The sequence below is a fragment of the Equus quagga genome, chromosome 2, assembly GCF_021613505.1.
Source record: "Equus quagga isolate Etosha38 chromosome 2, UCLA_HA_Equagga_1.0, whole genome shotgun sequence".
In the NCBI taxonomy this organism is placed as follows: Eukaryota; Metazoa; Chordata; class Mammalia; order Perissodactyla; family Equidae; genus Equus; species Equus quagga.
Window position 1 is genome coordinate 126,726,581 of NC_060268.1, and position 17,892 is coordinate 126,744,472.

Here is a 17,892-nt window from a genome sequence, read left to right on the forward strand (position 1 = left end):
CCTGTGACGCAGCTGCCTTTCCCTGAGCTATACTGCTGGGCACCGCAAGAAATATTTCATGTGTTAATCCTCACAATGACCCTGTGAAGTAGATATTTATATATTTTAGTTCCTATTTTATAGAGGAGAACATTGAGATTTAGAGAGGTGAAGTAACTTAGTGTAGCCAGAATGACTGTCTCTCAAAACCCGAATGGCACCCGAAAACACCACATGAAAAGGTGCCTATTCCCCATCTTCATGTTTTTCAAAGTACCCCTGACCTGGCTAATTCAACTTTATTTCTTTCAGAAAAACAAATCTGGAGCCTCAGTCCTATTGGTCCTGGGATCTGTCGCACGTTCCCGGCCACACCCCTGCCCTCCCAAGCGTTTTCCCTCCAGAAGCCGCACACAAAGCGGATCCACCCTGCGGACGAGAGCGCGCGGGCCGCCTTTCCGCGCGCGCCCCTCCCGGGCGCGGTGCGAGGACCGGCGCGCTGATTGGTTGCGCGCGGCCCGGGCCCGCTGCCGGCTCCCGCCCCGGCTCTCATCCCGGCGCGGCGATTTGCCGAGCGGCGGCGCGCGCAGAGCCCGCAGCCCCGCGCGCCCTACCTGCCCGCTCCTACGCGCCGCTCCTGCATGGGGCGCCGCCAGCGGCCGAGGGAGCGTGACTGCGCTGCGCAGGGCGCTAGGAGGCATTGTCGCCGTAAGTGGAGCAGAAAGCGGCCCGGATCGGGGGCCCACGCTTCGTGCCCTGCACAGTAAACGTAGTCTCAGGCTAAGCGCTGGAGGGGCTGGGGGAGAGAGGGAGAGAACTGTCCCCGTTTCTGCAGCGTCCCCTCCCCTCCCCCAGGTCACCCGGTGGAAAGAGCAGTGGTGCACCAGCTGCGGCTTCTGCGGCGCCAAAGGGGCCCGGCGCCGCGCCGGCTCTGGTTTGCAGACTGCGGCTGGACCCTGGCTGGCTCAGGAGAGTGGGCACAGCAGTGCCAGGGAATAGGGAGCTCGGGGAAGCGGTCCTGAGCGGGCCTCCATTCCCCGCGGGAGGCGCCCCTGCTGGGAGAAGCCGTTGTATATTTTGTTCCTGAAGCGACACTTTCGGGGTTCGCTTCTGCTCTGGGAAGCTGCAGACGCCTACCCCAGGGTGTGCCTCTCGGCCTCCTGGGAGCGCGGGAGTCCCCGGCCCTCCGCGATCACCAGCGTTCTCTCCTCTGCCTACTTTATTCTCTCCCCAGTCCCCGCCTGCCCCGAGAGCGGAGGGCCGGCGACGAGGAGCCATTGGCTGCGGGCGCCGGGGGGTGGGGTAGACGGATGAGGCGGGCTCCTTGCGCGAGGCGCGGAGACCCTGGCCTGGCCTCTGCGATCAGAGCTGGGAGGCCCAGCCCAAGGATGGTTAGATGCCCACAGGCAAGCACGCGCAGGACGCTGCGAGCCCCATGGCTCAAAAACAAGGCGCCGGCCTTTCCCACTGACGCCCCAGAGGGCTTTTTTCCCTTGGGTGGAAAAGTGGGTCAACTTTGTTCTGGCTTGGAGTTGGCCTTCGGGGCTACTTGGGTCCAGTCCAGCCGGCGGCCTTTCACCTACCCGTCGGCTCCCCCGTTTGGCGTGGTCCAGAGGGCCCGCTGGAGCCGGCGGTGGGGGGAGCTTGCGCACATGGCTCAGGAGGCTCGAGTTGCCCTTTCGGGGCGGCTGCCAGGCTCTAAAGTTCCCAAGTGACCACACGAGTAACTAAATATAGGAGCAGCTGGTGCGGACGGGGTGTCGGAGCAGCTCCTTTGCACAGATCTCCGGGCTCCAGATAAGGTAGAGTTCTCGCTGGTGAGGGCGGGAGCCGTGGCAGAGGGCTGCTGTCAGGGTTTAAGCAAAAAGCACCCCTCCCCCAGCCTTCAATCTAGGGGAAACCAAGTTAGAGACGCAGGAGGGCAGTGTTGCCAGCTGTCGCAAAGCAGGACTTTTTTTTCTGGCGTTCAATTCATTATATCCTAACTTACTGTCTATACCTGTTTACTCACCTGTTGGTAATGCCTTAGTGTGAGAAGTGCTTAACAGTTTGCAAAGACTTTTCTCAAAAGTTATAGATCATTTGCATCTCAGAACAGCCCAGTGAGGCAGGCGATGTTTCCATTGTACAGATGGGGCTGCTCACAATACTGATGACTTTCCAAAACTCTGGTTGGTTTGGGCAGCTCCCTTCACAAAGCTTTCCACGGTCCCCTGCGAAGAAAGAGGACAGCCTTAGAGGAGGGCCTCCAGGCCCCTGGCCCCATACAGCCTGGCTGCCTGTCTCCTCCTTTCTCTCATTTTGGGGACCTCTGCTCAGCCCCTGTCTCTGTTCCCTCCTCTCAGCCATGCTGTGTGCCTTCATGGCAGAGGGCACGCGTGCTCCTTGGGTCTGGTGTCAAGGCCAGCGTCTGGCTCATTCTGCCTCTTATCCCGAGTCTCTCTTACCGGACGGGAAGCTCGTTCTGCCCCAGGCCTTGTCTCCCTCGGTGCCAGCTGTGTAGAAGGTGCCCAGGGGATGTGTTGGATTCAAACCTTCCCCGGGACTTTGACGCACACTCTGAGGAAGGGCAGTTGGGATGTGTGGAGAGGGCTGTGTTGCTGGGACAGCAGCAGTGTGAGTATGAGTTTGGATCCTGTGCAAAAGGGTCTCCAGGATTTGGAGCGCTTTCCTTGAAATTTTCTAAGGCTGCCCTCCAGTGCTTGGGACAAGCAGGGGCCAGTAGAGCCATCGGATTGGGATGCCCCAAGCCCAGACCAGACCCGTGTGGGCTGGTTCTTGTTTCTCCCCTTTGGGACACACTCTGACTTTCTGCCACCACCACCCCTGCCTTTGGGGTTGACCAGACCCCTCAAGGAGCCCAGAACTTGAGCTCGTGGGGGTGTCTTGGTGTCCTCTGGTTGGGTTCCGGCTCCAGGAGGGCTGCCGTGCACGCCGATGGCTCCCACTGGCCGGCGTGATATTTCTTTTGTGGGATGGCATGAGACTGGGTGGCCAGCAAGGTGCTGATGGGCTGATTTTGGTTGACTCAAATTGTTTATATAGACAGGGGCCCCTCACATCCTAGGGGTGGCCCTGCCTAGGGGGCTTTGCCCTCAGTCAGAAGTGGGTCTGTAACTCTCTCCCCCACAACCCCCAGGCCTCTCTCCAGGCTCCTGTTACATGCTCAATAAGTGCTTGCTGTATTTTTGTCAGAGAGGCCGTGTTGGGTTGGGGCTGAAAGGAGCAGTCAGTGAAGTTGGACAACCTTGTAGGAACCGTTTCAGGGACCCACTCCAGATTCCCACTATCCCAAGTTTATTCTTCCCTCAGTTCTGGGCCCCTTTTACCCCATCTCAGGTCTTATAACACTCGTGGCCCTGCCACCCTGTCACCTCACAGCCCTGACTGTGCCAGAGCATGACAGGCTTTGTCATCTGACCTGGGAGAGGGACTGTGAGCTGGACTTTCTGAAGGAATCTTCCACTGGGGGGAGGGGTGATTTTGCGTGCAGGGAGGGTGTTTTCCTAACCATTTAGTGTGGGTGGTCGGGTCGAGGGCACATCTATGCTACACCCAGAGCATTCTCTGGAATGTAAGGGGCCCTTCCTCCTAGTGAATTTCTCTGATGCTCAGACTTTACAGGTTGCCCCTATTCCTGCTTCGATGTCCATCCTCTGACCCATACCGTGGGGTGTCTGAGCTTGCACAAGGGCTGCGGTTTTTAATCTGACTGCTTTTGGTCCTGGGCTCTATGGCCTAAGGCGCCACCACCCCCACCTGGTGGCAGCTAGTAGAATTGTAGGCATAGTGCCTGATTGAGAGCAATCAGCCTAGCCCCCGCCAGGGTTAGCACAGACCCTGGGCAGCTTGGAGATTTACCTTTCCTTTCCCCTCTGCTGTGAGGCCAGGGTTGCCTCAGTGATGTTTAGAAAGTTCTTCCTCATCAGAATCACAGGTCAAAGCTAATTCCTCTATTTCTAGCTGATGCTCAGTACAGCTCTGTGATTATTGATGATGAATACTGGGGATGGGGAAGGAAGGGAGCGTGGTATGGTGGGAAGAATCCTGGGCTGAGAGCTACGAGACCTGGGTTTTGTTTCCATCCAGCTGATTTTCCTCCCTTCTTGGGTCCTCAATATTCCCATTTGTGAGGGGGTTGGAGTAAATCAAGATTGCAGCAACATTGCTCTGACTCAGCTTAGGGGAATGGTCTTAAAGGGAGCATGATGAAGGTGTTGGGTCCAGTTTGCCAGACTTCTTGCTATTCCCTCCTCTCCTACCCTGGGCCACCTTATGCAACTTGCCCACCTGGCACTGTTATGTGTTTGAATGTATGACCTTTTTCATTTAGACAGTGTCTTAGATTTGTTGTAAGAGTGAGTTGACCTGTATTTAGATTTGAAACCCAAATGATGGCTGTTGATCATCATCACCACCCTTGAGGGATACTAACTGAGCCTCTGTTTTTGGTGTGTGGTGTGAAGTGCAGGGGGAAAGCACAGTATACATCTGCTCCCTGCCCTAAGCTGCCCGCAGGCCAACTGGGGAGACAAGTGTGCGTATTAAAAAAAGCTCATAAAAAACCCAAGTGGCTTGTGCTAAGGCTTTAAGGGCCACTGAAATTCAGAGGAAGGAGAGAACACGGAGGGCTGGGGCAATCAGGGAAGACTTCCTGGAGGTGGAGAGATGGAAGTTCTATTCATTCCTCAAAGATGAGTTCCACTGAGTTGTTTGTTCAAAGTCACATGGATATGAAACTGGGATTAGATGCTAGTGTCATGTCTGCATGTGTACTGCTTTATCCTTTCAGCTAAGATTTATTGAGTACCTACATCCTGGGCCTTGGGCTAGAGCCCAGAGTAGTTAAGAATCTTTCCCACAGCTTCTCAGCTAATAAATAGCAGAGTTGGGCTTTAGGCCTGTTTTCAAAAAACAATCTTTTCCCACTGCACCGTGGTCTCAAACTTTCCGTGTCAGCCTCCTTGGGCGGAAGCACACGCATACTGGGCTCACCACTAACTCTCCCCTAAGCAGGTGGGTGTACTTCTCCAGCCGCCCCTCGCCTGCCCTGCCTGTCCAGTTGAGCACGTGCGGGCTTTCTCTTGGTATCTGTTAGCAGCTCTGAGCACTGCCCCATCCCCTTTCCCTCTGCCCTTCACATTCTTCTGCCTTTGACCCGACAGGGAGTTCATGAGAGCTCCCTGAGCTGCCTGTGATGCAGGGATTGGGATCTGGGGGCAAAGAAGGGTGCTGACCTTGGCCTCCAGTTCGTCCTCTCCGTGGGGTGCTGCTGCCGGTGGTGTGGGTGACTTCTGTAAAGAAGAGAGCACTGGGCGTGCAGCTGGGCTGGCTGGATTATTGCCACTTACTCACTTAGACCTTGGCCAGATCATTTAGTCCCTCTCTATGCCTCCATTTCCTTCTCCGTAATAAACAGGGAGTTGGTGCGTCCCCTGTGTCTTTAACACCGAATAATTTTGGTTGTGTTCCTCACCCTTCTTTAAGCCTCTTCTCCCCCGGGGATCCAACTTCCCCATCTCTCATGTTCCTACCCAGCCTCCCTTTCCCTCGGAGTCTTGCACATAAACTCGGTATCAGGCTGACAGTCAGGTCTGCAGGCTAAAACTGTGCCCTGCGCTCCATTTTGAGACGTGGGAAGGGAATTCTTAGAGACCCCCCCCAACCCGCCAGACTGAGCTCTGACCAGGCAGGGCTGTGTTGCATGTGTCTTTGTGTCCCCACTTCGCAGCACACAGGAGGAGCCTGGCAGAGGCAGGTGGGCGAAGGGGAGCTGGAGGAGCCATCCTAGGGGTTGTGGACAGGGCATCAGCTCCGAGGCTGTGGAGGGACAAGTGTCTCTCCCCTGCAGTTGACTGAGCCCTGCCTCCTCCCCGCTGCTCCGCCTGTTAAGTGATTCACAGGCCAGTGCACACCTGAGTCCTCACATGCGCCTGACCACTAGTTCAGGCCCTGGCCCCGGGTCTGATGAGGTCACACGTGTCGATCTTCCTGGGAAACCGGTAGGGCTGGGCTGCCCCCACCCTCTGATGGGCAGATGGGCCACTCTGAAGGTCAAACTGGATGTGGCCTGGGCTCTGGGTCCCGAGGGAGGAGGTGAGTGGTCTGGGCCTCCCCCCCTCCCCCGCCCCCGCAGGCTTCCTGCAGCCTGGGTCCCGTGGGAGGGTGGATTCACGGGTGGGTTCCTGGCTGGTGGGCGGGTGCTTCACGGCCCTGTGTCTTCCCCAGGTGCAGATCCCCTTGTGAGCAGCAGACCGGCCTGGTGGCTGGCAGCAAGACACCTCGTCTGCATGCTGAAGAAGATGGGTGAGGCCGTGGCCAGAGTTGCGAGGAAGGTCAACGAGACAGTGGAGAGCGGCTCGGACACCCTGGGTGAGCGTGGGCGCGGCCTTTCCAACCGCAGGGCGCCCGTGTGTGGTTTGTGGAATCAGTTTAGAAACGAAATAGAGAGAAGAGGTGAAAGAGGCAGTATTGGTGTGGCCGCTCGCCACGAGAAGTGTTTCCCGGCATCTCTCGCAGCCGTGTTTAGCTTGTGTGTGCTGGGTCCCAGTGTAAGGCATATTTCTGACTGTGGGTTGTGGTCACAGAGGTTTGAAAACCACTGAGTGAGGGGTTCCGGCTGCCGGGGGCCTGTCTACCTGCCCTGGACTGCCGAGGACTCCAAGTGTGTGTGCCCTCGGGCCAGGTGACGGAAGCTGGCGCTGCCACGGAGCCCCAGGTACCAGGCCCTGTGCAGGTGCCTCCTGCCTGTTGCCTTACTGACTCTGCACGGCCTCCCTGTGGTAGATGGTACCCGCCAGGCATGACAAGCCCCGGTCTTCAGATCAGGAGGAGATGGAGGGTCGAAGGCAAAGTGGGCTTTTCTCCGGTCACCCAGCGGGAGGCCCCTTTTCACTCCACTGTTTGACTTGAATTGTGTCTTACGTATTTTTCGCTTTGAATTGGTCATAGCATTTTAGTCTGTACAGTTACCCCAAGACTCCAAGCTTTTAAGCAAGGCATCTCATTTAGTTGAATTCAACAGATATTCCTGACTCTCCGCCATGTGCGTGGGTCAGCAGGGGCTGCAGTGGGCGCGTCTCACCCACTGGAGTGTGAGGGCCGCTGGAGAGCCACAGGCGTGCTGGGGGAAGCCAGAGGAGGGGAGCGCTGTCCTGCCGTGGGGGTGATCATGCAGGTGGACGGTATGGGATTCGAGGTGGGCCTTTGGCGCATGGAGAGGCATTCCGTGGGCAGGTAGAGATGTGTGTGCCTGTGTGTGTCTGTGTCTGTCTGTCAGTCTTGCAATGGAGCATTTCCCTGGAGGTTACTGCCTGAGCAAAGACCCAGAGACTGGAAAGGGAGAGGCTTTCTGTGAGCAGGCTTTGTCAGGTGTGTCTGAGGCTCCTGGGAGGGGGTGGTGGCCCAGACAGTGGAGGGACACTCAGCCTTCAAGCTGAGCTTGGCCACCACCTCTTCCAGGGAGCCCTCAGCTCTACCCCGTGTACCCCTTACTTGCTTCCTCCTCTGTAGCACCCACTGAGTATCCCTAGAGGGCAGGAGTCTGTCTTTTGTCTCTTGTCCCCCGACCCCCAAGAGCCGGGGCAGTGTCAGGCACTTTGTAGGCACAGAGCGGTGTTTGTTGGACTGAGCTGAAGTGAGAGAAGCATCTCCTCTGTGAGCAAACATACTTAAAGGCTGGCGTTGGTTTTGGAGAGAGGTCTTGGGGGGGGCGGTGCGGGGAGTCTTCAGCTGGTGAGCGGATGGCTGAGGCCCTCAGTTCTGGCATCAAGCCTGGTCACTCGCACGGTTGTACTTACCACAGTGTTCAAGGCTCTCCACTACTTACACGGCCTGGATTTGAATCCCCACTCTGCCCCCTGCTAGCCTGCGACCTCAGCAGGTCGCTTAACCTCTCTGAGCCTCGGTTTCTTCATCTGTAAAATGGGGTGGTGACTGTGCCTACCTCATCGGGGGGTTGGGAGTAATTGTAGTGTCTGTCAGGTGCTTGGCATGTAGGTGGCTCAATAAATGGCACCTATTATTTTTAAAGTTTCCTCATTCCCAAGGGCTGGAGGTGCCTAAGTCCCTCCCATCCAGTGTCACAAACACACCTCCTCCAGGTGTCAGCAGCCACCTGACTGGGGGAGCTCCTTCTCAAGCCCCTGTCCTAGGTGTGGAACCAGCTGCCCTGCCTCTCCCCTTCGGCTGGCTTCCCCTCGCTGCCTCCCTGTGCACAGGCCCAGAGGGACGGCTGCTCCACACGGGCAGGTGTCTCGCTGCAGAGTGGGAGATCCCTGGAGAGCTGGGCTGGAAGAGCTGGGCTCCAGGCTGCTCTTGCCTCGCACAGGTGGGGCAGCATCACTGGTGCCCCCAGGCGCTCCTGGGTTCTCCAGAGCCAGCTTGCCCCTCCTGCCACCTGAGCTTTGGCTCCCAGCCCTAGTTGCCCCACTCCGGGCCTCTTCACCCCCAGGAAGTGGGCTTCTTTCCGCCGGGCCCCAGTCTGCCCCTCAGCTTGAGTTGAAGCCGCCTTCCTCCAGCCCCGCACCCCTCCTCAGCTTCATCCCTTAGAGTTTTCGAATGAGCTTGCTGAGTCGAGAACTCTGCACTGTACTGAGCTCCTGTCCCCTGAACCAAGCCCTCCTCTCCAACCACACCTTTTCTCCCCACGTTACTTCTTTCCCTTTTAAAGGCTTCATGCCCATCTGGGCTTCCCTGGGTCCTCGTACCCCTGAGGGACCTCTGTCTTCCCTCCCTGGCCTCGGACGACGGCATGTCCAGCCAGTGGACCATCAGGCCGGACAGCTCTGCTCCCCAGTCCTCCCCAGGGATGAGGCTCTAGGCCTTTGGGGCTGACTTTAAACACTGGTCGTTATCTCCGAGGAGCAGGATTTGGAAAGGCCTGGGAGAGTGTGGGACGGGAGGGCGTGGCTGGCTGGGACAGACGCACTGAGGCAAAGAGGGGAAGCAGGAAGGACCAACCAGAGCTGGGGAGGGAAGGAGCCAGCGTCTGTCTGGGGCCTGCTGCGCATCAGGCGGCCTGATGGGCACGGAGGTTTCATGTCTCTTTTCATCTTTTCTATAGTCTTTTGTACTTCCTGACCGTGTTCTTTTGAAGAAAATTCGATACCTTTAGCTCTTGGCGTGTTGCTGTCCCCCATCCCTCCAGTCTCTTTTCCTGGAATCCCCCTCAGGCCCTCCATTCTGGGCCTCTATTGCTTTTGTGTATTTTCTTTCTCTTCATCTCTCTGCTACATTCTGAGAAATTTCCTCAGATCTGCCTTCCCTTTCCCTGTTTACTTCTTCATTTGTATTTAATCTGCTGTTGAAGCCATCCATTGTTTTCATTTTTAAGGTTTTATATGTATATTTTTTTTCTGGCGAGGAAGTTGCCCTGAGTTGACATCTGTTGCCTGTCTTCCTCTTTTTGCTTGAGGAAGATTGTTGCTGAGCTAACATCTGTGCCAATCTTCCTCTATTTTATGTGGGATGTCACCACAGTGTGGCTTGACGAGCGGTGCTAAGTCCGTGCCCAGGATCCGAACCTACAAATCCCAGGCCGCTGAAGCAGAGTGTGCGAACTTAACCACTACGTCACCGGGCTGGTCCCCCTGCCTTGAATTTTGAGAAATCAGCGTACAGTTTAGAGTCTGGAACTTCCTTCTCCTGGTGGGTTCCGGGGGGCTGGGCAGGCCTCTGGATATATGTGTGTGTGTGAGTGTGAGAGAGAGAGGGGATGAATATGGACATGGATATGACCCATCTCCGGGGAGCTGAACAGCTAGGCGGGAGCCGTGAGATAATCAAGTGGGGAGAGCGAGGCTGGTGAGAGAAGCATGTGCCCCCTCTCCTCCTTCCCTCCCTGCCAGGCTCACCCGCACTTTGGCCAAGTGCTTTTCGCCTCCTGCACTCACCAGCAGATGGTGCCCTGTCACCGGCCGACCAGGTGACAGGCAGCTGAGCCGGGGACTTGACCTGGCTGTTGCTGGCTGTGAATGCCTGGGTCCTGACAGGGCTTCCACTCCCGGCCCAGCTCCTCCCTGGCCGCCTCCCACAGGGATCTGATTTTGCAGGCCCTTTCTTGAGCAAGGGTACTCAGGAAGTGTGGTATTCAGGAAGCACGTAATATGTACTCAGCCAGATCAGAATAATATCTTCCCTCGGGACAGACACTGCCCCTGGCTCATTTGTCAACAAAAACACATTGAGCACCTACTGGGTGTACCCCGTGCCCCAGGAGTGCTCAGTCTGGAGGGGGAGGCAGACACACACGTGCACACACTCACACACAGTCATACTCTCGCACACTCATCCTGAGGAGGAGAGCAGCCAGGGGCCATGGTGGGAGCAGTTTTTCTGGCCTGATGGGGTGGTGGTCTTGGCCCTAGTTGGAGCTTGTCGGCCTGCAGTTCCCGACCCAGGGCCCAGGCGGCTGGTGCCGGTGGGGGTGAGGGCTGTGTGTTCTGCTGCGATGCTCCTGGCCCATGGAGGCCTGAGGGTCAGCCAGGCTCGGGTCAGCTCTGAGGGCGTGGAGGAGGGAGCGGGCTCTCACGGGGCCGCCCTCGGCCGGGCCAGGGCCGCCTGTCTGTTCACCACGAGGTCTGGAAGCCTCAGTGTTGCTGTCCTCGGCTCCCTGCCTCTCAACGGGGAAGCAGGCTGAGAGTTTGCCAGCAGCAGAGGGGACAGTGGTACCCACAGCACAGGCCCTCTGCTCCCCCAGCTCTGCTTCCCACACAGCGTGATGTGAGGGGCTGCCTAGAAGCCTTTGCCTACAACCCCCTCTCTAGACGTGGTCTCTGGACAGGGGCATCCTGGGAGGCCGAGAAGCGCCCTTCATTGTCTCCTCCACCCCCCTTAGCAGAGGGCTTTTCTCTCTTGAGGGCCCCGTACTTATTTGAAGTGAAGCCTTTGTATTCCTCTATCAGTGTTCTCAGTCTTGGCACTCTTCACTTTGGGGGCTGGATAATCCTTTGCTGGGGGCTGCCCCATGCGTTGTAGAATATTTAGCAGCATCCCTGGCCTCAACCTACCACGTGCTGGTATTACCCCTGCCACTCACTCCCAAGTTGTAACAAGCAAATTTGTCTCCAGGCACTGCCAAGTGTCCCCTGGGGGCAAAACTGCCCCTACTGAGAACCACTGCTCTAGGAGGCCACGCCAGTAAGTTTTTGAGCCTGTTGTCTGGGGTGATCAGCTCTGCCAGGGCTGGACTGGAGCCGAGTGGAGTTTGGTTGGTGAGCTGAGAAGAAGATGGGAGGCCTGTTTTATGGGAAGGGCCCCAATCCAGAAATCAGAAAGCTGGGGTTCTGGACCTCACCCTAACCCCAAATGCTGGACCAGTTTCCTGTCTGGGGCTCTAGCCCTGACCTTTTGTAATTCTCTCTGTGCTAAATTATCATTGGCTTCCCCTTGCACAGAGAGTAAAACCCAAGCTGTACCACAAAGCTGGGGATGACTGACATCTGCCAACTTCTCCCACTGCACTTTGAGCTGCTTACATCCAGTCAGATTGGACACCTTTCAGTTCCTTGAACGGCTGAGCCCTTTCCAGCCTCAGGGCCTTTGCACATGCTGTTTTCTGCTCTTCATTTGGCTGGGCCCTTCTCATATGTTAAAGTTCAGCCTAAATGTTTCTTCTTTGGAAGAGGCTTCCTGACTTTTTCTAAGTCACCTTCACCCAATCATTTTTCTTAAAAAGAAGAAAAGCTGTGAAAATTTATGCATGCGTAGGAAAGTCCATAAAACCACATACACTTAGTTCAGCAGATTTTTATAAAACAAATACTGAAGTAACTACCATCCAGGTCTAGACGTGGAACATTACCAGCATCTCCAGCAGCCCCGCTCCCCCCCAGAGGTGGCCACTGTCCTAACTGGTGTCATGAACTTTTCCTCCCTTCTCTTGAGTTTGTTCATGCTTTCTTGAGTTTTTCTGGCCCCCGGATTCTGGAGAGAGCAGGCTGTGGGGGATCAGGCGGTCTTCTGTAGGCAGGATGTGCCCGTGCAGAGAAAGGGGTGGAAGTGAGGCCCTGGTTGGGGGGCGGTGTGTGAGAATATTATTCGGAGGCAAATAGCCAGTTTGGCGAGGAAAATCAATCGAACTTTCAGAGAGCCAAGGGCTTCAGTGGCGCCAGGTGGGCACGGCGCGGCGGCCTGAGGGGCAGAAATGCAGCGCTTGGGCCTGGGGTGCCCTTCTCGGTTCAGAGGCGAGTGATTGGTGTCAGCCCTGCCTGGGGCGCCTGTGGAGTTCTGCCTGCTTCTGAGCTGGACCTGGAGAAGTGGACACAGAGAATGCATCTGGCGGGCAGGACTGAGCTCGCTGTTCTGGCAGGCCAGGGGAGGCCTGGTGGTGCCTGCAGACCTTTCGCACCATGCCCTGGTCGGGCTTTGCCTCTCTGTGCCCAGGTCGGCATGGGCTCGGTGGGGGCCTGTCTGGACCCCAAGCCTCAGGTGCAGAAGTGGCCATGGAGGGAAAGAGAGCAGCTCAATATTGGAAGGCAGCTGTTGGATGGAGAGAGAAAAATTGTTCAGTGGAGCTAGTCAGGGCATATGCACTCAGAGAAATACTATTAAAACTGTATATGTTTAATTTTAAAAACAATAGGTATTTCACATGCCTAGTGCACAAAGCACGAGGCCCAAGGGTAAGCAGTGAGAAGCCAGGCTTCCTCCTCTGTCCTCTGTTCCCTGGGCCCTTCCTCTCTGACACAGCATTGTGCTCAGAGCGTGTCTGTTGGGTGGGTGGATGAATTCCCTCGTCCCGTGGTTACAAATCCCTCAGCCTCTCGCCTTAGTTCTCCCCCCGATCTCATCCTTCGGTCTGCAGAAATGGACCCAGCTGTGAGAACTGGTCCCACCCTGAGGGGTCTCCAGGGAAGCTGGGGGAGGTGAGCTCCCTGCACAGCGAGGAGTCTGAGACCTAGATGGCGCCGTGACTTGAGGAGATGCCGCACGCCCTGGAGACAGCGCTGGGCAGGGAGCCGCTCACCTGGGTTGTAACATACTTTCAGACCATAGAGTGAACTAGATGAGGATGGATCCTGCTTCTCCTCTCCTGAGCGCTGGTGCAGCCTCGTGATAAGGGGGCTGCCCAGAAGAGGTGGCATTGCAGCTGAACCTTAACAGATGGAACAAGTTTGGGGGTGCAGGTGTGGGACGGGAGTGAGGGGCAGGGCATTCTAGGTGAGGGGGTCTGTGTGAGCAGAGGGGTGGGTGATGTGCAAGCCGGCGCTTGTGATGGGAAGAGCAAGGCTGTGACATGGAGGAGAAAAGGGATGGATGTGAGACCAGAGGAAGGGAAACCAGGGAAGAGGCACAGCCAGGCCTGTGCTGGGGTGGCCCTCTCTGGAGTGGGGCCAGCGGGAGGCACATGAAGAAGGAGAGGCTGTGGATGGCGGTGGGTGGCTGATTGGTTGTGGGGGGTGTACAGTTTGAAACCTGGTCATGATGTAACAGAAACAGGCAAGTCTGAGCCATTTGGGGTGGATAAGGGAATTCTGATGAGTTGGGGTTCCCGGGGGGACACCCCTGAAGAAGCACACAGCAAGGGGACTGGAATTACCAGCGTAACCAGCTGGAGATGGAGATTTCCACAGAAGTGCTGCTGCCCCAGAGGGGCCCCGTCTGTCTCGGCCCCCACCCTGATTCTGGGGCTCCTGTCAGCCCCAGTGCATCCTTCCGCCTGCCTGCAGCACAGACCCCCGCCTGCCCGTCTGCCCTATGTGTCACTGGCACTTGAAGCAGCACTTTTAGAAGGCAAAATATTTTTTGAAATCGCTTGGATAATTATGCAGCTTCACAAAACCTATGTTGGCAGAAGAATGAAAATGTTCTGCCTCAGAAAGATAACCTAAAAGATAATTATGTGGTATCAAAAGCTTGTGTCGCTCAAGACTGAGGAGTTCATTGAAATCAAAGACTTGCAGAAATGCAAACATGGCTCTGGGCCGCGGAGGGAGCTGGGGACAGAGGTGTGTGCCGGAGGGGCCTGGCGAAGCCAGTCATTCTGGAGCGGAGCCCTGACAAACCGCAAGCTGTAAGTGTGGTGACAAAGACTGAAATGAGTGATGTCTGTTTTCCCTCAGAGGTTAGAAAATTGTGGTTTATTCCGAGAGACGGGTGCTGCAAAAGGTCATTATCTTCAAAGATGAGGTTGAATTTAAAAGCTTTTTAATTGGCATCTGCCTCGTCTAGGTTGACTGTGTTTTGCTGAGATGTGTGTTTTTGCCATGCACCCATTTATCCCCAGGATTCCTTATTCTCTCCAGTTCGTTTCAGCAGGTGTGTATTCGCTGTGTGCTGTGTGTCTGTTTAACGCAATGTGGAGGGCGGGGAGGTGGGAGGAGGCGGCCAGAGCTAATCACTGAGCTCTGGCAGAGGTCCTGTTAGGCTGTGCACTTGCTGGTGTTTCTGCCTAGATTGTCCTTTGCCCAGATCTTTGCATGCCCTCCTCCTTCTTTTCACCCTTGTCTCAGCTAACTATCGCTTCCTCTGAGAAGCCCTCCCTGGCCGCCCCTGTGAGGGTTGCCCCTGCCCCTGCCTCGGTGACCTGCTCTCCCATTACGCCATTTTATTTTCTTGAGAGCAGTGTCACTGCTTGACAGCCTCTCAGGTGTTTGTCTCATCTTTACTGCTCTTCTCCCCGCTTACACTAGAGTGTAAGCCCCTTGAGGTCAGGGGCTCTGTCTTGCTCACCCCCACATCCTTGGACAGTGCTAGCATGTACTGGGTCCTCAGGAAACACGTGTCAAGTAAATACTTGCATCGGATTTGCCTAACACCTCTGGACAGGTGGTGTTTTCACATCACTCATAGAAGCAGAAACTGAGGCACCATGAGCTGCGGTGGTTTGCCTGGATTCTTACAGCCAGAAAATCCTGTGCCAGAATTTGAACTTGAGTCTGTAGGTCCCTATGCTGCCACCCACCTCAGTGGGACCTAATCCCTGCCCTCCAGGAGCTCTCGGCCCTGCTGGGAGGAGTGAGACAGATGCATCAGTCGTTTTCACGTGAGGCGCACAGGGTGAGCGTCTGACAGGGAGCAAGCACGCCACGGGTCGGGGCTCGGGGGCAGGAGCAATCACAACAGTTGAGGACGGGAGCAAAGGCTTCATGGCCTTGTAATGTGGTGTTGACAGGAGAGGAGGTTTTTGAGGATAAGGGAGGATGTTCTACTTAATGGGAAGAGCACCAGCAAAACACAGAGGTGGGAACACAAAGGGAGTTTGCAGGAAACAGTGAGCACTCTGGCTCGCCGGAGGGTGGGAGTGGAGTCACAGCAGGATGTCCAGAAAGGGAAGTCAGACCCGGGTCCCTCAGCAGGAATGCCAGGGTACAGAGAGTGGGTCATCCGTGTGGCATGGGGAGTCCTGGAGGTTCTTGAATGGGGAGAGGTGTTCAGGTGATGGGAATGGAAGGGTCGGGGCAGGCCAGGGAGAGGCATTCCTCTGTGAAGAAACGGCCACCGTCGTTGTCAAGGGTTATAAAGCTGCTTTCTTTCAGGTGCCAGTACAACCGTATTAGAATAACCACATCGTTGCTGCAGGCGGCACAGTTCTTGCTGTGAACTCAAATCCTGGACAAATACTAGCTCGCTGTTTCCTTCATTTGTAGCCCAATTTCCCAAGGCAAAGCTTCCCGATGGTGAGGGGTACGGTGAAGTTCAGGAGTGTTTGCCCAGCTCTGTGCTAGGCCTGAGGGGTGGTCAGCAGGAGGCGCACGCTCCTCCGGTCAGGCTCACCACTCAGGGATGCTGGAGGCTGGTCTGCAGGTATCCACCAGCTGGGAGGAGAGGGTCCAGGACAGGCGCTAAGGTGCGTGTCCCAGGGTTGGAGGTGAGGTGGTTGAGGCACCCTTCCTGGGCAAGGTGGGCTGGGCTGGCCAGAGGGTTTGTGAGGACAGGGAAGGGCCTTCAGGCTGTGGGAACAGCGTGAACTGAGTCTGGGTGGTGAGCGAGCTTGAGGACCGGCAGGTGGGCGAGGTGGGACGTGCAACCGGCAGCTGGGCCCGGGTGTTGGCTGGGTCAGAGGCTGAGCACCAGATACTGCTGGGAGGCGTCTGCTGCTGCTTCCTGCATCCACTCAGTGGTCCCACTGCGACCTCAGGAAGGCCAATTACTGCTCTGAGAAAGCCTTCCTTACAGGGCTGGATTCCTTGTTATTTCAAGCCCTGAATGATTGAGGAGGAAAAGAGGTGTTGTAAAAATCCAATCAGTCAATAACTCTACAGCTATGTCTTGCTGGGGTGCTGCCTCTGTTGGGTAAGTGCTGTCTCCCCTGCTCAGAAGCAGGCTCCTGGCTAATTGCATTGTCTGGCATCTCATCACCCCTGGAGACACCCACACATTCCTTGAGGGTAGATGTGGGCTCGGGCCCTCTGGCCAGCAGCCTCAGCTGTGGCGAGGGTGCCACCAGGATGGTCCCAGGGTTACTCTTCTGCCTAGCAAGTGAGGCCGGGGAAATTTACTCTGGGATGTGCACCTGCTCCTCCTGGTCGGCACTGGAGGTGTTGGGGAGGATGAGAGGGGAAAGGACACTGTCCCTGCTGGCTAGGAACAAGTGTTTGCCTCCCTTTCACCATTTGCACATGACATTCATGGCTTTGGTCGTGTCAGAGAGCCAGCTGTACCCTCATTCATAGGTAGAATAAGGTGGTCTATCCAAAGTTGGGCTGCCTTGGTTTGAAGCCTGGCTCTGCCACTTATTAGCTGTGTGACCTTGAGCAAGTTACTTGAGCCCTCTGATCAAGGGGTTACTGTTTGTGTATTCCCTTTTGTACCTACATGTTACCGATGAATCATTGATTAAATTAAAATAATTTAATATCTCAAATGGGTGACTGTGTCATTTGGTTATATTCTGTGTGGGATTTACTTTTCTTTTTTAATTTGAGGAAGATTAGCCCTGAGCTAACTTCGGCTGCCAATCCTCCTCTTCTTGCTGAGGAAGACTGGCCCTGAGCTAACATCCATGCCCATCTTCCTCTACTTTATATGTGGAATGCCTACCACAGCATGGCTTGACAAGCGGTGCCATGTCTGTGCCTGGGGTCCGAACCGGTGAACCCCGGGCCCCCAAGTGGAAAATGCACACTTAACTGCTGCACCACCAGACTGGCCCCATGGGATTTACTTTTGATTTTAATTAAAGGTAGGATTTTTTTTTTAAGGTGTTTGGCTGGCTTGCCAGGAAGAAGCAGGGATGGTTTTGGCACGTCCCAGATGCCACCATAACACACAAGGTTGTCTCCCTGTCGTGAGGTTGTTAGAATAAGTGACTGCCAAGGGTCCTCTCCCTCCTTCAGGGAGCAACGGAGCTGAAGCACATCCTTGTAATGAATTCTCACGTAAACACCCTGTCTTTGCATCCTTGTAGCAGCGTCTCCTGTTTCCTGAGCACACGCTGTCTGCTGCGCTCTGCTCTAAGCCCCTCGTGGACATTATTTCATGCTCAGAACCACCCAGTTAGTTGGATCATCTTGTCCTCATTTTTTAAAAATTGAGGAGTAATACACATACCATGAAATTCACCACTTTAAAGTGTAATATTCTGTGGTTTTCAGTGTATTCATAAGGTTGTGTAACCATGACCATGATCAATTTTGGAACACTTTCATCACCCCAAACAGAAAGCCTGTACCATTAAGCGATCGTTCCCTGTTTCTCCTGTCTCCCCCAGCCCCTGGCAGCCAGCAGCCTGTTTTCTGTCTATGGATTTGCTTATTCTAGACACTATAAGTGGAATCATATAGTGTGTGGCCTTTTGTGACTGGCTTCTTCACTTAGCACACTGTTTTTGAGGTCCATCCGTGTTGTTGGTACATCATCCCTTTTCATGGCCTAATGATATTCCATTGTGGGGAGAGACCACATTTTCTTTATCCATTCCTCAGTTGATAGACACTTGAGCTATTTCTACTTTTTGGGTATTGTGGATAA

At 55.4% G+C, this 17,892-nt stretch overlaps 1 protein-coding gene across 3 annotated transcripts in view; it reads left to right on the plus strand.

Annotated features, from left to right (window-relative positions):
* The first annotated feature begins 574 nt into the window (after nt 1–574).
* Nucleotides 575–17,892, plus strand: part of LRRC20 (leucine rich repeat containing 20) — a 78,240-nt gene continuing 60,922 nt past the window's right edge. The window contains exons 1-2 of one of the 3 annotated variants that reach the window (XM_046650399.1): nt 575–687; nt 6,208–6,351. In XM_046650399.1, the coding sequence (XP_046506355.1) occupies nt 621–687; nt 6,208–6,351 (211 nt within the window). In that variant the 5' untranslated portion in view covers nt 575–620. Of the gene's footprint in view, nt 688–1,646; nt 1,782–6,057; nt 6,076–6,207; nt 6,352–17,892 lie in introns of those variants that run through there. The other 2 variants (XM_046650405.1, XM_046650410.1) reach the window with 2 other exon arrangements.